The sequence below is a fragment of the Arthrobotrys flagrans genome (genome assembly GCF_004000055.1).
Source record: "Arthrobotrys flagrans strain CBS H-5679 chromosome Unknown unitig_15, whole genome shotgun sequence".
Taxonomy (NCBI): domain Eukaryota; kingdom Fungi; phylum Ascomycota; class Orbiliomycetes; order Orbiliales; family Orbiliaceae; genus Arthrobotrys; species Arthrobotrys flagrans.
This window is the reverse complement of record NW_027137545.1, coordinates 4,693,091-4,709,864: the sequence shown is the minus strand read 5'-3', so window position 1 is coordinate 4,709,864 and position 16,774 is coordinate 4,693,091. Positions and strand designations below refer to the sequence as shown.

Below are 16,774 nucleotides of genomic sequence, written 5' to 3'. Positions count from 1 at the left end.
CCCACACCACACGGTACCGTCCCAATGAGCGTATTCTATCGATAAGAGATATGCCAGTGGCTCGCCGTCGATGTCGTCTAACGGAAGAAGTCGTGAAGTCGGTGAAGTCGAAACGATGGTACAGAGTAGTCGTGGAATAGCAGGCGTACGTTTGAGAGGTTGCAATTGTGTGGTTCGGACGTCTCAGCCGCTGACTAAGCCACACCCTCTCCGTCAAGCCACACCCCAGCCAGGCCTTCCAACATCCCAAACAAAAGACCGCCTGTCGTTCAAACATCCAATCACCGTTCTCCCATTTCCACCTCCACAGCATCACTTCAATCGGCCTGTATCAACATCGTAGGTCTTCTTCTATGCTTCAATGGTATCTTCAGCTGCTAACTACCAACCTATCATAGCCATCATGGTCGACAAATTCAATCCTCAGTCCCTCCTCCGCGCCGGCCGGAACCTCCCAGACCCATGGGCCAGACGGTACACCCACCCCTTCCGATCTCGAGACACTTCCAAGAAACATATCATCCTAACGTCCTATCTGAATAATACAGTGAAGCTTGGCGCTACACCGGTCCCTTTACCCGGATAAACCGCTTCCGAGGATTCTTTCCAGGCTTCGGTATCGCATCTGTAGCTTTCACCGTATACTGTGCTGCCGAGTACATGTTCTTCCCGGCGAAGAGTCACGGACACGGACATGAGAGTGGACATGGAGAGGGGCATCATTGAGGTGGACAATTGATGTGGCTTGGGATCTAAGATACGGAGAGCGATTTTACGAAACGATAGGTCAGCAATGGGAGAAACCTTTTACAGATAGGGCTTGGTTCTGGATTATTATATCTACGAATAATGCTCCTTTCGAAAGAAACTCCAAGACACCAGCAGAAGATCTTAAGGGGGTGGTGGTCAGTGATTCTGACGGATCGACCTGGAGGATGTGTAGAAAACTCCTTGTACACTGCGGCAAAAGAAACAGCAATGATGTAGCCTGAAGTTTTTGGTTGCTTCTACGGTTTTATATAACTCTGTACATATTAATACAACATCTTGACTGTACAATTTACCTTCTTCTATCTACCTCAACACCAATACATCTTCGTTGCAATCGTCTAACATACCGCACACAAACGGAGACATCTATATCCGTACCCCCCACATTCTAGTCTATCACACCAACCTTCCAGAACCCCAATAACCCTCAACCGGAGTACAAGCCTAGATCCAAGCCATGCTATAGTAATATACCCTCAAATACCCGGATTGCGGAGTAATAGAAGAAGCCAAGCCGAAGACCAATATCGCTGTATGACCCGCATTACGCATTCTATGCATCCCGTCAGCGGCGGAAACGCCCGGCGGCAAGCGAAATTACTAATGGACATTGAGAAAGGAAGCCTAGCGAATTCGGAAGCCATTTTATATAAAAAAGAAAGCTCCCCGGAGGTACCGTTGGGTAGTTTCCTGGGACATCAAGAATATCTGTTTGGCTATCATCGGGAATATATTCACGCGAATATACCGAATTGAGAACAATACTAATAAATCCATTGTTAAGTCCTGCATACCTGCAGAAATATAAGAAAAAGGCCATTCTGCTTCTGTTATAAACCGCTAGACTAGAGTAGTAGGAGGAGGAACGAAACGTTCAAAAAGACATTAACGTATTAAAAAAAGAAGAGGACTACTTTTTCCGCATAAGCATCCGAACCAAGTCAGAAAGGTTAACTTATAAAACGTGAGAGAGTTAGAGACGGGGGGAAATAAAGGATAGAGAAGTAATGATAGTAGTAGTAAAATGGAAAACCAATCTTTCTTTTATCTAGATATAAACGAGTGACAGAGGGGGTATAAGTCTCATTTTTGCATCGAGAGCTGAAGCTCAATCGACCGGGGAAAAACGTGAAGAAAAACACAAAAAGAGAGAAAAACGCCATGTAACATGCGGACTAGCCCTATAAAACAAAACATCCAAACAAAAAATTTCAAGGAGTGTGTTTGTAGTGGAATATTTCTTTCGAAGGGAATGGTTGTGCAGAAACAAGAGAAGAGGAGAATATTAGGATTAAAGAGGATAATATTCGTAAGGAAAGAAAAACGTAAAAAACGAAAGTGAACTGCCTCCAGTCCATACCATACGGTGACAAAGAGTACCTCATCCCATCTCTATGATAGTATCAATATCACATCATAACCCTGTGATAAAAATTGGGTTCATTTTATTATATCCCCTTCGCCTTGTCTTGCATTCTCTTCATAGCCTCTCGGTGAATAGAGAGCATATCCCGATTCCTATATCTCTCCTCTACCATATTGTCCCTCATTGCCTTCTCCATCTCCTTCTGCTTTCCGTACATATTTTGCATTGCACTCTCCTGGATCATTTCATTCCGGCGACCTTGAATCGAGTTATGTGTCCTTGCACTGATGACTTGATCCTGCATCAACGATTCTCTCCACGCCTTCAACATGTTCTCTCGACGGTCACCCGGTGAATGTTGCGGAGGTTGTGGAGGTGTCATTTCGACAGCGCCGTGAGGAACTGGGATGCTAGGCATCATTGGCGACGATGGGATGACAGGCGAGATTGGAGTTACATATGGGCTATAGTTCGCAAGCATGCCAGGTTGCATTTCCATAGATGGAATACGGCTGCTTGGAGCGGCGCTGCCAATCATGCTGGCAGCGTAGTTTGTGCCACTGCTGCTACGTTGCTGCTGGATTGTTGAGGCACCGGATACCGAGCGACGGTTTAAGCTCAAGGTCGAGGCGGAAGCATTTGGCAAACTTGGGTTCTGGAAAGGTTGTGGCTGGGTGATCGATTGGCCGTAAATAGAGGTGTTGTCGGCGACAGTAGAGAAGTTTGGTGTGGCTTTAAGCATGCTTTCACGCTTAGTGAGGAGAGTTTCACACATAGGAGGAAGCTGAGAAGGTGTCGGTGAAACACTTCGCTGTGGCATGCCCATCTCAACATCCTCGGTTGGAGATTCGACAATTGGTTGGTTGGTTATTGGTACCTGTACAGCCGGTTGGCCACCGCGCGATGGGGGTGGAGATGCGATGACAACAGTGGGGATTTGTGGGGATGAAGGGATCATGGGTGAAGTAGGAGCTTGGACTTGGTAGACATGCGTAGGAACGTGCATAGCAACTGTCTGCCCTTGCATGGTTGGAACGAAGATTGGTGCTTCTCGGATCGTGGTCAGGGTATTGGTCCTGCTGACCATATTTCCGGCTTGCATAGATTGGTATGTATCGCTTCTGCTTAGGCCTTGGATTGGAGGTGGAACCTTTGCAGAAGATGCACCTTCCTGCAATTCCATGACATGGACAGGAGCAGCCTTCTCTTGAACAGTCTCAGGAGTTTGGAGTGGTTCGATGTCATCATATTGTGGTTCATCGGCAGGATCGAGATGCTTAGCCCATTCACTGACGCGGTATGTCTTAACAATTTTCGATGGCGGACGGATGGCTTGGAGGCTTCCATGTCTGAGGGGGGCTGGGGGTCCAACAGCTGGAGCCTTGGCTTCCTTTCGAGATTTCGGTTGGCCAGCAGTGTCCTTAGCTGGCGAACCTGGAGCGGTGGCTTCCTCCTGCCTGACCGAGCCGACGACAGACGTTCTTCGAGACACTGTCTTCTCCTCGCCGGCCTTCTCTATAACTTCCTTCTCACTCGCAGCTTCTAAGGCAGCTCCTTCCGATGGTAGTGCTAAGGACTGTCGTCTAGAAATCACTTTTGGAGGTTCAATTGGTGAAGTTGGTGTTGATCCTTTCTTCTCTTCTGTGGCTTTTTCGTCTTCCTTCCCCTCTTTAGGACCTTCAACCGGTGACTGTGGTGACAATGGAACCTGCGACTGCGCTGACAATGGCCTATTAGATTTATTGGACCGCTGCGAGGCCTTCCTGACCAAAGAAACAATCGACATCCGCTTGTTAGAGGACAACGAGTTACGTCGTCCCTTAAGAGAAATGACAGATCGTTTCCTTCCAATATCTTCACCGACAAGAGGCATCTCATCCTCTGATCTTTCATCTTCTTCATCATCAAGAACACCTGCAACAGAGGATGCTGCATCATCATGTGGGATTTCTTGGATCTCATTCATTGGTTGAATTGAAGCGACGCTGATAGCCATGGATTTTCTCTTGTCATCGTGAACGGAATCTGCAAATGTGGCGAGGGAGGAAGCATCGTCGTCATCTTCCTGCTGGTTTGGGTCAATGATAACGGTATGAACGGTAGTGAGACCCGAGACACCATTGTTGGCAGAAGATCCTGGAGCGATTGGCTCTTCAACATCACCCTTCTCTCGGATCACGACTGCGGGGGCAAAAAATTTCGGTTCTGGTGGCCCGGTGGGAGCTGGGGGTTCAACTGGGACTGGGGCGGTTTCGGCTTGGGGATGGGTAGTGATTTCTCCTTCACGGGCGTGGGGTGGCACCGGTACCTGGCCTTCGGTTCCAGGAGCAGCGGCAGTGGCTTCTTGTCCCGATGGAACCTTCTGCAGCCCAACCATCTCAATGTTGTCAGTAACAACATTTTTGGAGCTACCACCATCAGTCGAGTCCTTAGAGCTTTGCGGTAATCCAGAGTCCCTGCTCAAATGTTTCCGGTTCAACTCCGCACTAGCACTCATGCTCGCTGTCTGGTCTTCAGGAACAAGTGTAGTCGTAGTGTGCGATTTATCACCATACTGCTTCTCCCATACCTCCCGATCACGCTGAGCAGCCTCCTCGACCCGGCGGCCATTCTCGGCTTCCATGGCCTCGGTATCAGCTTGACGTTGTTTACGGGCCTCCTCACGCTCCTCACGCTTCTGCTTGATGACTTGCCCTATATAGACGTTAGTATCAACCCGAGACCGAGATGAAATTTTATGAGACGTACAAAGTTTCATCTGGGATATTATCCCGAAACAAGTGATGACAACGATAGCGGCGATTTCGACTCTGATTCCTCGAGTTAACGGGAAGGTATTAGTTTCAAGAGGGAAGATATTTTCATTCAACCCTGTACATCATTAGTAAATATCTCCGATTATATAACGGAGGATTCTCATACCCCAGACGTATAGCCAAAACTCCTTCAACCCTGCCCTCGAGAAAAAGTCGATTCCGAGCACCGTAGCGGTAGCCCCGGAAAATGCGATTGAAAATATCATACCGTATGGTCGGGTCGTGTGGTGAAGTGCGAGACAGAACAAACCGATGCTAAAACAGAGAATGAAAATGATCTTCTGATATCCACCTTGAACGAGGCCGCCGGCCTTCAAAACGAGGACTATTTCGAGTATCAACTTAGTAGAGTCCGTGATTTTCTAGAAAAGAGCCACATACACCATTGAGCCAGGCAGAATCCACCCAACAAGCATGCCAAAACCTCAGTGACTTCTGGGAAAATGACTGCCAAACCACCAAATATCATACCGGTGATAGCAATAGCAGCGACGTATCCTCCTTGCAATGCGTTAGAAGCGGGTGGGTTCATTACATATATTATCAGCACTGTCACACCCAAGCTTGACAACAGACAAGTACTAAGGAAAATATGAATTCTATCCAAAGTTAGCATCAAAACGTTTCCCAGATCCAGTCAAAAATATCAACTCACTGCTTATGTCTAACTCCAGCCAAAGTGTAAGGCAGTCCGCAAACAAGGAGCAAGAGTCCAGCAAAGGCAAAAGCCGGGGTCAGAGGTGGTGTATACGGCAGTCCATTCTTATCAGGAACAACGCTCGTCTCGGCCGCTGGATCCCCACCAGCAACTGTAGGGGCAAGGTCTGTTTGTGTCGGACCCTCTGTTTTTGATGCTCGGCTCGTTGGTTCCGATTTGTTTCCCTCGTCGCTCGTCGTTGTCGATTCGCCTCTCGAAGACGATACAGGCGTAGATCTCGCAGCTGACGTCCTAGTCGGCTCAGTTGTATCCTGCTGTCCTTCTTCCTGTCGTTTGCCCAGTTTCGACGCTAATGCCTCCTTGTCGGCAATATATGTAACAATAAATCCTCGCTCGACGACAGCAGCCTTGGTATCTCGAATCGCATAACCCGAGATAACAGGCAGCAGCGAGCACACTGCGATACCAACTCGTAGCCAACTGGTGGCCCTCATTGTGAGTTAATACGTATATACTAATCTAATGTGTCGTTTGTCCGTGGCCCGTGCCAAAAGGATAGTTAAAAAACTTTATAAAAAATAGGTATCCTAATGACGACTTGGGTGATTCCTTGGTCCGAGCCGGAAAGGAAAAAACGAACAATAGAGAAATAAAACACGACAAGGACGGTATGGTCGGTTCCCAGTGAAATTGTGCGTATAAGTATAGTATATATTCAAGGCGTAGTGGTCATTACAGAAGGAAAAAACGAAATAAACGGCGCGAAAGAGAGGAAAGCTGGTTCATATGTGCACAGAGTTAGTTAGGTTTATGCCAGAGTAAAATTGGCATATGGCGTGAAATGGCAGATTGAAAAGGCACCAGCTGGAAGTCGGCACTCACAGACAGATGATTAATTGCTATAGAATTGGGTCAGTTAATGCATTAAGGATGCTGATGGAGATGGAGATGATAATGGTCCGTGAAGCCGAGGAAGGATATATCCGGGGGGAAGATTGTGTTGGCCGTGTGGTGACTGGTCCGAATGCGATTTCAACTTCAACTGCTAACGATCGAGATATCGGTATTATCTAAGGAATGACGGAAAGTTGGAGAACGAAGAATTAAACGAAAGGATAGACTGCCAGCATTGCACAGGAAAGCCGCACAGGCACTACAGAAAAAAAAAGAGAGGAATAGGAATATTAAGAAGGTTAAGAGATGCCAGCAGGATTGCAAGCAAGGGAAAAGAAGGAAAGAGTGGTTGTGGATGGTGGTGCAGAAATAGCACTCTGCGACGACGACAGAGGAATTTGCCTTGTCGCTGCATGTAAGTAAAATTGCTCCCGCGTCATTGGAATCAATTCGAGGAGCGCGCCTCTCAAGACTTCTACACAGGTACTTCATCCGGGGAGGTGCATCGGCATCATCGTGGACCAAGCAGAAACAGCCCGTTCGATAGTGGGATGTCCCCATGCCAGGCCCAAACGTCTCTTGCGGTCTCGTCTTGTGTATGTATGTAATAATTCGACAAGCCTATAACGAGGCCTATCACGGCTAGACTGTAGACCAAAATCACATCCGTGATGCATCATTGGTCGGGGCCGCGGTTTCTGCAGACACCGTGCGAGCTTGGGACATGGCCCACCCACACCAACGGCCGGCCAGGCAAGCTTGGACGGGGCTAATCTGCGGCACCTCCAGCTGCAAGGAACAGTAGTTCTTACCTTTTCGTCCTAGGGGCATCGGTCGACGCTTCCTGATTGCTGTCAGAAGAGCACGGGAAGGACGGCTGCTACCTCAGCCAGAGCCTTAGTCCATGCTTCCAGAGCCAAACCTTCGCCATCACACGCATGATATGCAAAATAAATACCAAAGGACGGCGGCGTCATATGTAAACCAAAAAAAGGTTTACGGCTCCCCTGTTTCTCTTTCATATCTCCGGATATCAGATGCCCAGAATACATAGTGATTCCGAATTGCCAACCTCCGGCTCAGGTCATGTCGCTTGATTGTAGTCGAGATTTGACCCTGAGGAGTGCAGCGCCATACAAAATTTCCGTTCGCAACCGGAAATACCAGACCAGTTCTAGCTTCAGCAGCGCTAATCTCAGGCAGGGACCCACTACCGAAGCCCATAATACGCAAGGACATATACATGCACCTCGAGGAGCCCGTCTATCTCCTGTCATCATTGTTTCTCCAGATTGCGTACAGAAGGAAACATCTATTACAAGAGAAACCACCAAACGGGTTCCTCAAAGGATATCCAATATCGCACAGGTCACACAATCGCATAAAGTCCCAAATATATATACTAATTCCAACCGTTTACCCCTCTCTTCAGTTCCCGCCCAAGCTGCCATCCCATACAATCCAATCAATCCAGCCAGAACTAGCCTTCACCTTCGATTGGCATCATCGGCTGGCGATACAAGTGAACATGGATGTCGTTCGCCCTGTCGGTTAAGCGAAATTAGATCAGAACCTGCAATCGAAACGAACCAGTCCCACGGAAAACGTGGGTTTTCTCCTTCGCCTGGAGCTCACTTTATTTGCTGAGACAAAAAGAAACCTCCCCACGAATCCCTTCAGGGGTTTTTCCTTCTTCATTTGAAATTAAGAAAAATCCGAGGCCTGTCAGCGACCAAAACTCCATAGAACGAGACGGAAGAGTTTTCTCTTTCGACACCCAGACAAAAGGTCCGACGTATCCTCTTTCCGCGAGTGGGGTGACCAAACCCCCTTGGCCACGGCCGACCGTTTGCTTTGCTATCTGGCCGGGCATCTGAGACCGAAGGCCAGAAACGCCAATGAACGCCTCATTGTCAGATGTTAAAACTTAAGGCCGTGCGGGTTGATGCAGGTGCCGACGCCAATTTTGGGCCTTTGCCTCAGCTTTTGCCCCATGAGGCTTGCAGCGGGCGCCGACCCAACGATTGAGATGTGCGAGGCCAGAACGCCCGCCAGATCAACCCATTATCAAAAGCACTTCACTTCACTTCACGCCGAAGCCTAGTCTGTTGAACATTTTTAAAACTTTCCACCTTTTGATCTAACAGCTGTCATTCCCTTGTGCGATGTCTGTCTTGCTCAACCCCCAGCCGATGGAAAACTCGACCAATGGTCAATGCAAATGGTGATGCATGAAGTGGAGGCAAAAAAAAGTCGACCAGTGTTTCAACTTTGTCAATAAATGTCTTTGTGTAACAAAGCCCGCTGACCCGACCACTCCAGTCCAGGAGGAGGAAAACTCAGCCAACAGACACAACAGACAAACCAACCAAACCAACCTCCAGCAGCAAACAAGAATTCGTGAATCTGAACCGTTATGGCTCCGCAGTCAATAAAATCTCAAGAACAAGACCCACTCCACCATTTCCCATCAAGTTTTTTCCAGCTCCCGGCCATCCCGATCTCGATCTCGCTTCTCACCCAACAAAAGAACTCTAGACCAATTAAGAGTCGGTGGTCGAATTTAATCTTAGACAATCAATCCCCAATCTCCAAATCCAGAATCATTGCGGGGGATGTCCATCAAATCAATTTGACGATTCAGATAGAACAAAAATACGAACGTCAGCCTTGCGTGAGAAAATCCCAAGGATCGAAGATCTATTCAAACGAGATGTGGTGTCCAGTCACGGGAGGGAGCGCGCCTGTATGACATCTGCCACGCACATCATTTGAAACCGTGATATGATTTTGGACTGGTAATTACCTCCAAGAGAGCATTCTTCATGTCGGCCACTGATCACGCTTTATGCTGCCCATACCCGGTCGGTAATATTACATAGAGGGTAATCAAGCTCCTACGGCATCTGAATCGAATATTTTCGTTCGGGCTGTGCTACAGATCCGAGGTTTAGAAACTGTCCGAAAGAAAATTATACTGTGACAGTTCATGCTACATCGTTCCGTGCCGGAATATACCATAAATTACAGCGATAGAACCTTATCACCCAGAGCTAGGGAAATACCGAATTCCCAACGGTTTAGGAAAACAATAAAACATATTTCTCTTTTTGTCTCGCACCCGGACTCGGTCGTTCTCTCTTCGAAAGCGTATTTACCATCAAGAAGCTAACATTACCCACTAACTTGCAATATATTGCTATTGGAGACAGGATGCCCCGGTTTACAAGGGCAAAATACTCGCTATTTAGCTAAGGCTGAGGTTTTCGACCCATATAGAAGATATCAAATACGTCTATGACAAGTTTCTCACGAGACAGTCGGGTCCCAAGTTTCAAGTTTTCCAAGCTTTCGAATTTCTTCACCCGGTATCCTCCAGCACCGAACTCGCTTCCCGGTATTTTACTCTATTCCCTCCCAATAAGACTGCAAGAATCCCTCTCTAACTTCCGGATGCAGCCTTTTTTTAACTTACCGTGCTACATGTTACATTACTAAAGCAGGTCGTAGTCAACAAATCACCCCCCTTGTTAGATATTCCAAGAAATTCAACCCGCTCTAATCGCACTTCACTTTTGCAAGAGTGCACGTCAAAATATTCATTTTTTTATTTTATTTTTATTTTTTATTTTTATTTTTTTTCCCCCAATGTTGCTTTAGATGGTTGAATTCATCGTTACGAAGTTTTGACATGACATGATTATAGGTGGCTGGTAACTTCACTTGCTTCGCAGAAACAGTCAAAGTTCGATAACGTTATAACCTGGATATCTCATATGTTGGGGCCTGTGATATGTTTCCTCCGCTACCCGTCCTACGCCTAACCAAAGTGTTCTTCTTGAGGGAAAATTATTCCTTAGGTTTATGATATTCACCAGACCCGGACAGGTAGACCGGCCAGATGTTTCTTTGGATTGAATTCACAATCAAGTTTCGGAATTTTTGAGGTTTTGATGCTGTAGGCAGCATTGTAACCAACCTCTCGTTCTCTGCATTTTACGTCCCACTCCCAGACCTCGAGCTCTCACTCTCGTGTGCACTTTCTAACTCGAGACTCATATCACATCGAGCAGAATTACGCTCGGGCGACACCTCATTACTGCAAGAAACCAATAACCATGCATGCTAATAGCCAATATAAATTATTCAGACCTGCTAAACCTTTCCTAAATTTAAAAGGAACTAACAAAAAACCACATGGTTACTCCTCAATGCATAAAAAACCAATGTATAAGAAACTCTCCTCGAAATCTGATAAAAAAAACAAGTTTTCTCACGCATAATACTCCCGAAGGAGTACAGATGGGGATTGCGCAAAATGGATGAGCGGATACGCAAGGGGAAAGGATTAAAACACCGAAACAAGGGGGGGTGATTCACGAATTCAACCACATCATGCGTCGACGATTCAAGGATAAAAAAAGAGAGAAAGAAATTTTAAAGCTTTAAAGAGGAAAGGATGAGAAATGTCACACGTGTGCAATGCCCCAAGAAAGAAGAAGAAAGAAGAAAAAGTCGTTAAAAGTCGTGATAAAGTTCAAAGGGATGTGTAAGGGGGAGTTATAGCTCTAGTTATTTCTTAAGAGGTAGCTATACGCATATACCCGCATTCCAAAAACCTCCTCATTTGTACAAAAAACAGTTGATGATGGTGATGATGAATTCCAAAATTATGATCTTCTGATGCATGACCGTATGACATTAAATTCTCATCATCCGGAACCTACGTCCGGTTGGGACCATAATTACAATTAATGCGTATACCTATACCTAAGTATTCTCGAATCCTCATAGCTCCCTCTCCTCATCAATCCCCTTCACCACCTCCTTCCTCTCTTTCTCACCAATAACATCACCCCCACACCCATCCTTCACGACCTCATAAACCACAATCCCCCTCTTCCCCACCACCCTTCGTAAAGTATCCACGACCCCATCATCCCCAAAATCCATATCATCAAGATTCAAATGCTTCCGATACCCCCAAACCTTCGCTATCCTTCCCTCCTTCACCAACGCCTCAATCCCCCTCGCACTCCCCGGCACCACCAAAAGGTCCCGTCTATCGCACCCCCGTTTCTCCATCCCCTCCAACTCCCCAAGAACCTTTGTTACAGATCCACCCATAAAATCCACCGTTTCAATTTCCCTGCCTTTAATACCTAGTAACCAAGTAGGAGGCTTATATGTCTTCCACCAAACTACTTTCCCTACGTTTTGTTGTCCTCCGATCCATAGTTGTGCGGGGACGACGCCGCCTTGGTGGTATACACCCATTAACGTTCCAAGGATTATATTAAAAATAGCCCAGGCACCCATCCACCGTCTCTTCCAGACTTTGTCTTTAGGTAGTGATATCGAAGAAAGCAGTAATGGAACCGTGGGGATTAAAAACCTGGCTTCTTGGTGTTTGATCATGGAGAGTAGCAGTATTCCCGAAACCGCGGATTGTAGAGGGATGTACTCCCATAAAGAATTCCTCTTGACTTCTCCTCTTCCTCCTGCTCCTAATTCATCTTCTTTCCCATCACGGGTACCAATATTTAGTATTAGAGATATTAGCGGGATAACAGCCGGTCCCAGTAACTGTGGTAAATTGACGACTAAATGCGTATAAAACGGGTGTAATCCATGTTGCGCCAAATTCTCGGTTTGCGAGTTATACGCAATGTTATTTAGCGGTGTGATTATCAAGTCTGATAGGCTGAGGGAGTCGATGGGGCGTTGGGTGTAGATGTGTGTGTCTAGCACGATGAAGGCAGCACTGAGGAGGAGAGCGGGGAGGGTGAAGGCGAAAAGTGAGGACGGGCTATATATAAATATTGTTAGACATGCCTTTACGTCTCGTTAAAGGAAGTAGAGTGGTGAAGAACTCACTATGCGAGGAAATGCTTGAGTAGTGATAAACCGGGTAGTATCAAGAACGCTGGGAATGTAATTCTATTAAACGTTCCAAAGACAGCGAGTAGAGCTAGGACGACGCAGTTCCTTATCGACGGTGCCTATTCCATCATTTATACACCATTAGCTACCAATTGCCTGCAACATATATATGAATTTGGAGATATATACCTTAGCTTCAACGATCCTCCCCAAAAACACCAAACTCCAAAGTAACACAACCGTCTCCACCGAATTCGAAAACGATCTTGACTGAATACTCCAAGTCACCCACGAGCTAGCCGTAAGCAACAACCCTCCGTTCGGCATTGCCGCAGACCCAAGTTCTAACAGCGCCCAATCCTCTATATCCCACAAAAGTCAATATAAATTCCCAAAATATAAATCACCACTGAAGAACATACCATAAACCATCGAAAAGAAATAAAACAACGCCCTAACCGCATAAAACAACATCGTAGGACTCGGATTCCCATTCGCAATCCACTGTAGTAGCGTCATGGGCATAGCATAAACCGCTAATAACGGTACATAACTCCGTATCGGTTTTTCGGCCGTAAATTCCCATGTTTTTGTTACTTTCCACCCGAAATGTTCACCTGCTACTACTTCGGGTCCTTGGAAGTGTTCGTCTGGGTGGATGTAGGATGGTGTCAGCGCAAAGTATAGACGGGCGAGAGCTAGGGAAACGTATAATCGTCGTTCCCATGCCATGTTTGCATGGGTTTTTCGTGAGGTGGTTTTTGTTCGTAGTTGTTGGATGGATGTATAGCCGGAGTTCCTGGGGATAGTAATGAGGATCTAGAGATTAAGATACAGAACTCGAATAACGGATTATAATGTTGATATAATAGGTCGTCCCCTCCAGCACCCTTCTCTCCCTCTCTCTTTATCTCGATATTTCTTTCTTTTCTTCCAATTGTTCCAACTTCCTCGTATTAAATATGGCCAAAAGATCCTGCCTCCAAGCTCTTAGTTATTCCGTCGCAACTACCGTCCAAGCTTGGCCTTTGGGAAATCAACCTCTCGCTAAAATGCTTGTGTATGGGTGGATGAAACAAAGAAAAGTCAGCCAGAAAAAAACATGCGACACCGCCCCGCGACGGATATACGTAAGATCGCGAAAAGGAGATAATCGGAGTTGAACGGGAAGAAAAGAATCGAATCGTAGGAGGGTGGAATGAGTCGTGACAGATTTCCTGTACAAGGAAGTTTTTTGTTCATTGAAGTTTCGTGCGTGTGTATAATGTAATGGTGTTTATGCCCAATGAATTATTAGTCTATCGACTGAGAAGGCCAGCGCCAGGAACCGTACTGCGTTTTTGATACGCTGGACAGCTGAGGAAATAGAAATGCGAAGGACCGGCGACGGTATTAAAAATCACAGGGAAGAACACCAGATAAAAGAAACCGTGGTCAGAAAAAAATCCCTAAATTAAAATAAATTATCTAGTATACAATAAGAATTTATATTAGTAAACCCCCCTGTTGCATTAGCAGAACACCCCTCCCCATTCTTCATCGGAACAATAAAAAAAATTCTGCTGGGGACCCCAAAGGACGCATGGTGATATCAACGATGTCAAGTGTCAGCTTTAGCCTTGGTCCGGTCTGGTCGGATCGGGTCTGGTTGGTGGTAGCGTTTGGTGGTGGTGGTGTTTGTGCCCATCTCGATAAGATAATGGAAAACACCCCTCAACCAACCAACCGTGCCACGGAGGTCCCCACTTGCGCGACCGTTCCTGCTGATGCCACTGTCATTGGATCACGAGTCTTTAACACAATTCAAAACCATATAATGAATTGCATACTTGCCTATAATATAAATTCGAATTCGAACCGGGTTACTCGTCGCTAAAAGAGCGGTGCTGTGGGATACCTGCAGTATGTGGTATGCGGTCACCCGATCACAAACAACAAGAGCACATGCTAACTACATCAAGAAAATTATCGTGATCTAGCACTCTTCGGACTCCGTTGGGAAATATTAGAAGTCACGTTCACACCAGCGGTCAGGAATATTAATCGGAACTTGATAGCATTCTGCCGTCCCCTGGTAGAAAGCAAGAAGCGATGTGTTATCAAATCGAAGAACGATAATAGATAGTCAAAGCAACGAGCTTCAGGACATGTCCCAAAAGAAATAAATAAGCCAAGCGAATCAAGCAAGGCAAGGCAAGGCGAAGTAAGGTAAGGATAAGGTTTTTTTTTGAAAGCAATTTTTTTTCTTCGTTCGTTGTGTTCATTAAGAATACAGCCATCGATCATAAGTAATAAACGTCCATCTCCCTCTCCTGGTAAAAACCATTCCTTCTTTCTTTTATCCACCGAAATTCGTATTTGCCACCTCGTAAAAGTTCTTCATATCATTAAAGGAAAAAATAAAGGGAAAAAAGTACCGAGAGTTTTGGAAGGTTTTAAAAGGAAAAAAGGTTTTTGTATTTTGGTATTTGCCAGAAAAAAAGAAACGCCAACGTTCTCCTAGTAATGTCTAGTCGCCTTTGTATGGAAATTGTCATAGATATCCACCACTAAATCACCCAAGCCATTGGTTCGTTCGGAGCCTCAGGGAGCCTGTAGTCGTAAGAAATCACTGGGAATCGTCGATAGTCGAGTGATATGAGTGTGTTGTCGTCCTCCCCTCTCATCATCAAAGTTGGAAGCTTGATATTCCAGAGGACTTCGAGTAGTTTGGTACATTTTAGTTGTTTGTTGTCAAGTAGATTGGTCAACTCGAGGAGTAGGAATTTTGATCATTCGGTATCGGCAATTAAAGGCAAAGAGGCATGACCGAGAGGGCGAGACGTTTATTTGCTATTGATCACATTAGATTGGATTCTCCGAGGTGGCTAGATGTATAGCAGGGTGTATATAACTTACGAGCGAGCTCTGGTCTTTCTTCTCTTACGCTTTAATCTGCGAACGCGCTTCTTTCTCCACTTTGCTCTCATCTTGTCGGTTGCTAATACCGATAGAAGAAGAGAAGATTAGTTATTGCTGATTCAATCAACGGAAGCTATTGGTTTGGATGGGAATAACATACAGTGATGAGGTTGGTTGGTTGGTGAGAGGTTGTGTGTGAGGGAGAGGGAGAGAGCGAGAGCAGGTGAGGTAATAGCCAAAAGAGTTGTTGGTTCCGCCTGCTGTGGGAAAAATGCCAAGAAATTGCGGTTTAGCCCTACGTCACGTGAGACTACCGAAATTCCAACAATGCGGGGGGAACTCGTCTGACTTGACAACGACAACGAACTCGCTATTGGGATTAGGATTGGAAAGCGGTCTACTAGCTCGATACGCTTGCTAAACCAATTCGATACTATTGTTTAGATAGTTCCGTGACCAATGTTCTACGGTTGGTCGAGAGGGTCCGAGGAGGGGAAGGGAGACCAATGACCGATTCCGCCGCTTCTACATGCAAATACGAAGTACGAGCCTCAGCCTTAGTCCGGGCCTGAGAGGTATCATCCATTGGGTTTAATATAAGACATGCACATCTTGCCTGGGACTTCCAACCTTCGGGGTCGAGTTCCAGGATTAATTACAGACTGCAATTATACGAAGGGATATGGGATGGATTGAATGAGCCACTCTATTATTACTAACAAGAATGCAAGGTCGTTACACTTCATTGCAGGATTCTACCAGCAGTAAAAGTCATAATTGAAGCTTCTTTTAGAACACTTCATAGAGTAAAGTAAGAAAAAAGGAGAGGAGAGGACATGACTCCAAAAAAGCGAACAAAACATTCATCTGAAGTTCATGAGCATAAGCGTAAGAAGATTCATTATCCATCGATCGTATCTCGCCTTCCCCACGTATCATCCCTATATATAAATCAATTAGCGATAGATCCATCCTAAGGAATCGATGATAAGAAATAGCAACATACCCTCCACCATCATCTCATAGACCTCCCCATATCATAGATTTCCTTAAAATGCCCTCCAAATCGTCCGAAACGTCCAAATCATCACCAAAGCAATAAGCATCGCCAAAGTGACACCTTCCTTCGACGTCAACATCTCGAGTACCCTATCCGTACATTCCGACCCGCCAGAACCGGCCTTAACCAGCATTTGAATTTGATCGATTGGCATTTTTGACAGATACTCGGTGTATTGTGAGAAGTACCCAAATATCTAGACGTGTTTTGAGAGATATGTCAAAGAAAAGGCGGAAGAGTAGGAGAGTGGGCTGTCGCAAAAGGTTATCTCGGTGACTGTTTAGATAGTAGTAGCGGGAGGGAAATGAGGTCGTGACGATGGATGCTTCGTCTACGGAGATAGTCCAGTAGCTGGTGGCAATGATCCGTAAGCTTCCTTCATCTCCGATTGGAAAACGTATCGTGGAAGATGGCTAAGATCAAAG

At 46.0% G+C, this 16,774-nt stretch overlaps 4 protein-coding genes across 4 annotated transcripts; 1 reads left to right on the top strand and 3 right to left on the bottom strand.

Moving 5' to 3' along the window:
- Positions 1-115: 115 nt before the first annotated feature.
- On the top strand, positions 116-726 carry DFL_001281 (uncharacterized protein; the record flags this gene model as incomplete). The annotated part of the gene is made up of 4 exons (XM_067629874.1): positions 116-145; positions 219-339; positions 399-474; positions 549-726. 4 exons carry the CDS (start codon positions 116-118, stop codon positions 724-726), a joined length of 405 nt encoding a protein of 134 aa, XP_067495851.1.
- Positions 727-2,219: 1,493 nt separating this feature from the next.
- On the bottom strand, positions 2,220-6,105 carry DFL_001280 (uncharacterized protein; the record flags this gene model as incomplete). The annotated part of the gene is made up of 5 exons (XM_067629873.1): positions 2,220-4,831; positions 4,886-5,008; positions 5,060-5,278; positions 5,335-5,552; positions 5,609-6,105. The coding sequence occupies 5 exons, from the start codon at positions 6,103-6,105 to the stop codon at positions 2,220-2,222; spliced, it is 3,669 nt and encodes a 1,222-aa protein (XP_067495850.1).
- A 5,188-nt stretch (positions 6,106-11,293) lies between these two features.
- Positions 11,294-13,120, bottom strand: DFL_001279 (uncharacterized protein; the record flags this gene model as incomplete). The annotated part of the gene is made up of 4 exons (XM_067629871.1): positions 11,294-12,314; positions 12,383-12,507; positions 12,578-12,750; positions 12,811-13,120. 4 exons carry the CDS (start codon positions 13,118-13,120, stop codon positions 11,294-11,296), a joined length of 1,629 nt encoding a protein of 542 aa, XP_067495849.1.
- A 2,093-nt stretch (positions 13,121-15,213) lies between these two features.
- Positions 15,214-16,305, bottom strand: DFL_001278 (uncharacterized protein; the record flags this gene model as incomplete). Its single annotated transcript, XM_067629870.1, has 5 exons — positions 15,214-15,220; positions 15,287-15,368; positions 15,450-15,706; positions 16,146-16,230; positions 16,296-16,305. The coding sequence occupies 5 exons, from the start codon at positions 16,303-16,305 to the stop codon at positions 15,214-15,216; spliced, it is 441 nt and encodes a 146-aa protein (XP_067495848.1).
- Positions 16,306-16,774: the final 469 nt, after the last annotated feature.